General features: G+C 37.6%; 1 protein-coding gene across 1 annotated transcript; it reads right to left on the bottom strand.

The window, feature by feature from the left end:
• Positions 1-2,186: 2,186 nt before the first annotated feature.
• On the bottom strand, positions 2,187-3,703 carry LOC145903231 (uncharacterized). The gene is made up of 5 exons (XM_082991297.1): positions 3,643-3,703; positions 3,095-3,234; positions 2,727-2,939; positions 2,494-2,670; positions 2,187-2,243 (listed from the first exon to the last, which is right to left on the bottom strand). Exons 1-5 carry the CDS (start codon positions 3,701-3,703, stop codon positions 2,187-2,189), a joined length of 648 nt encoding a protein of 215 aa, XP_082847423.1.
• Between the last annotated feature and the right edge of the window lie 654 nt (positions 3,704-4,357).

The following is a 4,357-nucleotide window of genomic DNA, read 5'->3' as shown; positions in this document are numbered from 1 at the left end:
GATGTGGACACAGCTTCAAACAAACAAACTTTAAACAAAGGCATGTTAGGTTTCCTACAACCTTGATATGGGAAAGGTTTTGTGACATTGTTTTCTTTACCAACAATATCTTTCCAAAGCCGTGCGGTAAACATGAAAGCGACGTCTGTTGTAGAAAGGCAGGAAAAAACATATAGCATGTTTACCTATAACAACCTGTATTTTTAGTTGCCAAATGGAAATTTAAAATTTTAACTCTCTGTTCTACAGGTAATACAATATTACTACACCTCAATTGATGATTTCAGCAACAGCTGACCTCGTGTTTCACATAATTATTCCAACACCAACATCCTATGCTACAGCATTCAACTAAGTTTGGCAAACAATTTTTTTCTTGTCCTTCAAAACCTAAAATCATTCTTGGAGAACATATATTGAGCTTGTTTGTGATCAAGGTTTGCTTGCTGCAATCTTCACTTGAGAACGAATAAAGGAATCAAGACGCTTTTACAAAGTAACAGTTTCCTCATAAATTCTGCCCAAGTCAACGGCTGTGAATTTAGTTCCGCATTTTCGTTGGGCGCTGAGAGAGGAAATACTGGGGGTTCCGCTTGGCTGAGCAGCTGATATTTGTTGCGTCACAATATAACCGCAGACAAACCGAGTGAGTCGACGGCGGAAAGATTGGCGATATATTGTTGGAAATTTCCACTTTTGTATGTTTCACCTTTGATGAGTTTCGCGATAACAACTGAAACACCTGTTTTCCGTTTTCATTCTTCCAAGATAAAAGGAACAAGGGATCCTAAAATAGCGAGTTAACCATATTTTGAATGCAGATAACTTTACTGTTTTACATAGTAGCGGATTGAGATATTTACACGGCATTGTTCGTAGTCCGACCATTTTAACGATTTAAAAATATACAAGTTCCAACCAAGGTTGTTTGTTATTTAGGACATGATAATGTACATGTCACCTTGTACTGAGTGCTTGATTTGTTGATTCAAATAGTATGTTGTACCTTAAAACCGTTAAAAATGTTCTTTCAGTTAATCTGGTGTGTGCGCATGTTTGCATTGTTTTAAGTTTTGCCCTTGCCCACAGTGTCCTGTTTATTGTAAGGCCTCAGCAACATCTTGTATTTTGTTCATCATTATCTTGGGTTGATAAAAATTACATGTGTCCTGGGTAGGTGAACTGTTGTTATAGCAACCCACCGATCACGTGGTCATCACAAAACTTTCTTCACTCGTCACGCATCACTGCTCGCTCGTGCTTTGTTTGGATCGAGGTTCTGGCGACGGTTTTGAAGTCTTGGGGGTTGACCAGATTGGAAAAAATGACGTGACGAATTATCCTCCGAACAGAATTTTCAAAATCGGTCAAAAATCCGCCCAATTTTTGTGATTTTGCAATCAATCCGCGCACAAATTATCAATCCGCGCAAACATTATTAATCCGCGCACAAATCGCTTCGAGTCTTGCAACACTGGATGACTTTTCCCCAAGATCCCAACTGTTCTGTGCCATTGTTCGGTTTGAAGGCTGTTTGGATATGCTTCACTGACCTGCGCGTTGATTTTTTCTCTCCTTCTCTCGAAGATCACGGACAACGAAAAAAGGACAAGGCCGAGCGGGGCGAATGTAATATTTGCCAACTGTACTTTATAATGGCCTAAAATACGCACATCACACATTCGTTAAATTTGGAAATCCATTACGATCTACGATTTGGTGTTTTTTATTGAAAAAACATACGCTTTTGAATTCTTGTAACTGAAAAAACTGTATTGGGTTTTAGCTGCGTGCCAGAAAGAAGATCAGCAATAAAACATTGAACAGTTCCTAGAGCAAAAAAGTTGTGACCACTGTACTCCAACTCGCTACCCACCCACTAGCTTTCGCCACCCGTGCCAACTACGCCAAGCCGTTGCAGCTCACAGCCGCTTAAAAAACGCATGGTCTTGTTTATGTAATGGTTGAACCGACACTGCGCGTTGCCAAGCATTGGTTGCACGGTAGAACAGCGAATTTCAATTTTGCTAATTCAAGAAGTTTTTGCTATTGGAAAACTTATGATGGAACGGAATACGTGAACTTTTGTGTATTTAATGCGTGGAGTGTTCATTAAATGTTGAAAAACAATCTTGAATCTTTACCAATGCAAACGTAGACATATTTTCACCAAATCATGATGTATGCTATGTAACTTTTTGTTTACGAAGATCTTCGTAAATTTCGATTATAAATGGTTCAACCTAATAAGTTTTGCTGATTTTGATGTTTGGTTTCTCGAAACTAACCAGTACTGGAAGATACAATTAAACGTATCTTTTTTAAGACTCTCATTTGCAGAAACCAGTACTTTAGTGGTGGTTACGTTATAACTCTGGCAATCTACAAGGTACTTTAGTAATGGACGTCTATGGGAAGTATGTTATGAGGTAAAAAACCCACTGAAGATCCAATTATTGTTTAATATTAAAAATGGATTTTCGTTAAATCTACCTTGCCAATGAACGGATATTCATGTTCAAAAACGAGTCCATTCCTTCGAATGTAATCAAACGCCCATTCCAGATCTCCTGTACCTCCACCCTTTTTGTCACAATCAACTAATTGTTGTTCAGAAAGTTCAACCAATTCTCCGTTGTTTATCTTGTGATGAGATTCAACGGCTGCTACCTACATATTAAAATCACAGTAGTTATACCAGTTAGGCATTTGTAACGAACGCTTACTGCACTGAATATCCAGCAAGCGGGCAACTCAGTTCCTTGGTCCTTCACGGGTGTTACACAACCCCTAACCCTCCAGTCAATACTTTCAGGGTTAGGTCCCTCAACAACACCTGGGTCAGTTTTTTGAGGTTCTTTTGTTGCTCCGAATAACAAAGGTGGTCTGTAACATTCTGCCACATTCCGATCGTCCATCCATGGGAGTTCACCGTTTTTCTGTGTGGAAATGTATTTAAACAAACGTTTAATCAAAACTTAGTTGGAAATCATTAGGTTATCAGGTTTCGCAGCCCAGGTATTGCAGTCTAACTGTGTCAGCCACCATTGTATGAAACATTACTGCATTGATTTGGACATTTGTTATTTTTTACCCGATCGCTGAACTGTGTTAGAGAAATCCTGTATGTGAACTTTCCAGTCTTGAAATCTTCATTGTGTTCTTTCACTTCAGCTAACTTTCTTTTCCGAATACTTTTTCTGTCACGAAGTTCTTCGTTTGAAGATGTTTTTTCTGTGGACGATTGAAACAAACTGATTACTTTTGTTTGTTGATTACAAAGGAAAATATTTAACTTGACTTTCTTAAAAGAAAGTGTTTTTTTTATATCAGGAGTGCAACTGAAACAGAAATGCATGTTGTGTTTGTTATGCACTACCTATAACTAGCTAAACATTTATGTGATCTTTTTTGGGGATGTTTTAAAACCAGTTTGTCAGAAAGTTTTGAACACTGTTGGATATGGCTGTTATAACATTGCATATATTAAAATTAGTACGCGAGCCACTTTTAAATTATGTTAATCAGTACATGAGGCCTCCGTTGTGTACCCCTAATATTTATTGATTTGAAGTTTTGTTTGTTCGTTTAAGCAATCTATTCATTAGGCTTTGGTTTCTAAAATAAAACACAAACGCTCACCAATGCGTTCACTCCGCTTTGCCCGTAGTTGATCGGCGTCAGAATCGACTTTCTTGGACATTGTTTAGTTTCAGTCCTGCAACTATTTCAGAACCTGGATGTAAAAGCGTGAACACAGTTGTGTAAAACTTTTATAGAATAAACCAAACTAAAAACATTGTTACACCAACAACGCGAAGAATCGTTTGTCGTTTGTGTCCTTTACTTGCTCACCTATTTATTACAATTTGGTCGCTAAAACCAACCATAAAACAGCAAGGTATTAAACATTAAAATAGAAAGCAACATTTCATGTTAAGTAGCAAAAATCTAAAGCAGACAAAACATGCTTTTAAACACTAACCCGATCTGTGTTTGTAACAAACGTTTTGAAATATAAACTTACTATTCACCATCAGCAACATTTAAATGTTTTTTCAACAAAACCCACTCAATACCACCTGCATTCATCAATACATCCGCTGATATATGGAGAATTTACACGGAAAGACTGATTCACATTATCTACGTAAAGCCTACGTTATCGGATATTGGTGGATGAAACCTTGCATGGAATCACGAGTAAAACCAATTTAGAAATGAAAAAACGACTCCCACGAAAAAACCTACACATCTATGTGACTAAATGTGATAACATTACGAATACAGACCCGCGTATTTTTGTGTGGTTGAGTCGACCTGACTAATAATTAAGCCTGCGCTTACTCATTGTAAA

This window comes from Ascidia mentula, chromosome 5 (genome assembly GCF_947561715.1).
Source record: "Ascidia mentula chromosome 5, kaAscMent1.1, whole genome shotgun sequence".
Taxonomy (NCBI): domain Eukaryota; kingdom Metazoa; phylum Chordata; class Ascidiacea; order Phlebobranchia; family Ascidiidae; genus Ascidia; species Ascidia mentula.
The sequence above is the reverse complement of the archived record's forward strand: the minus strand, read 5'-3'. Positions and strand labels throughout refer to the sequence as shown.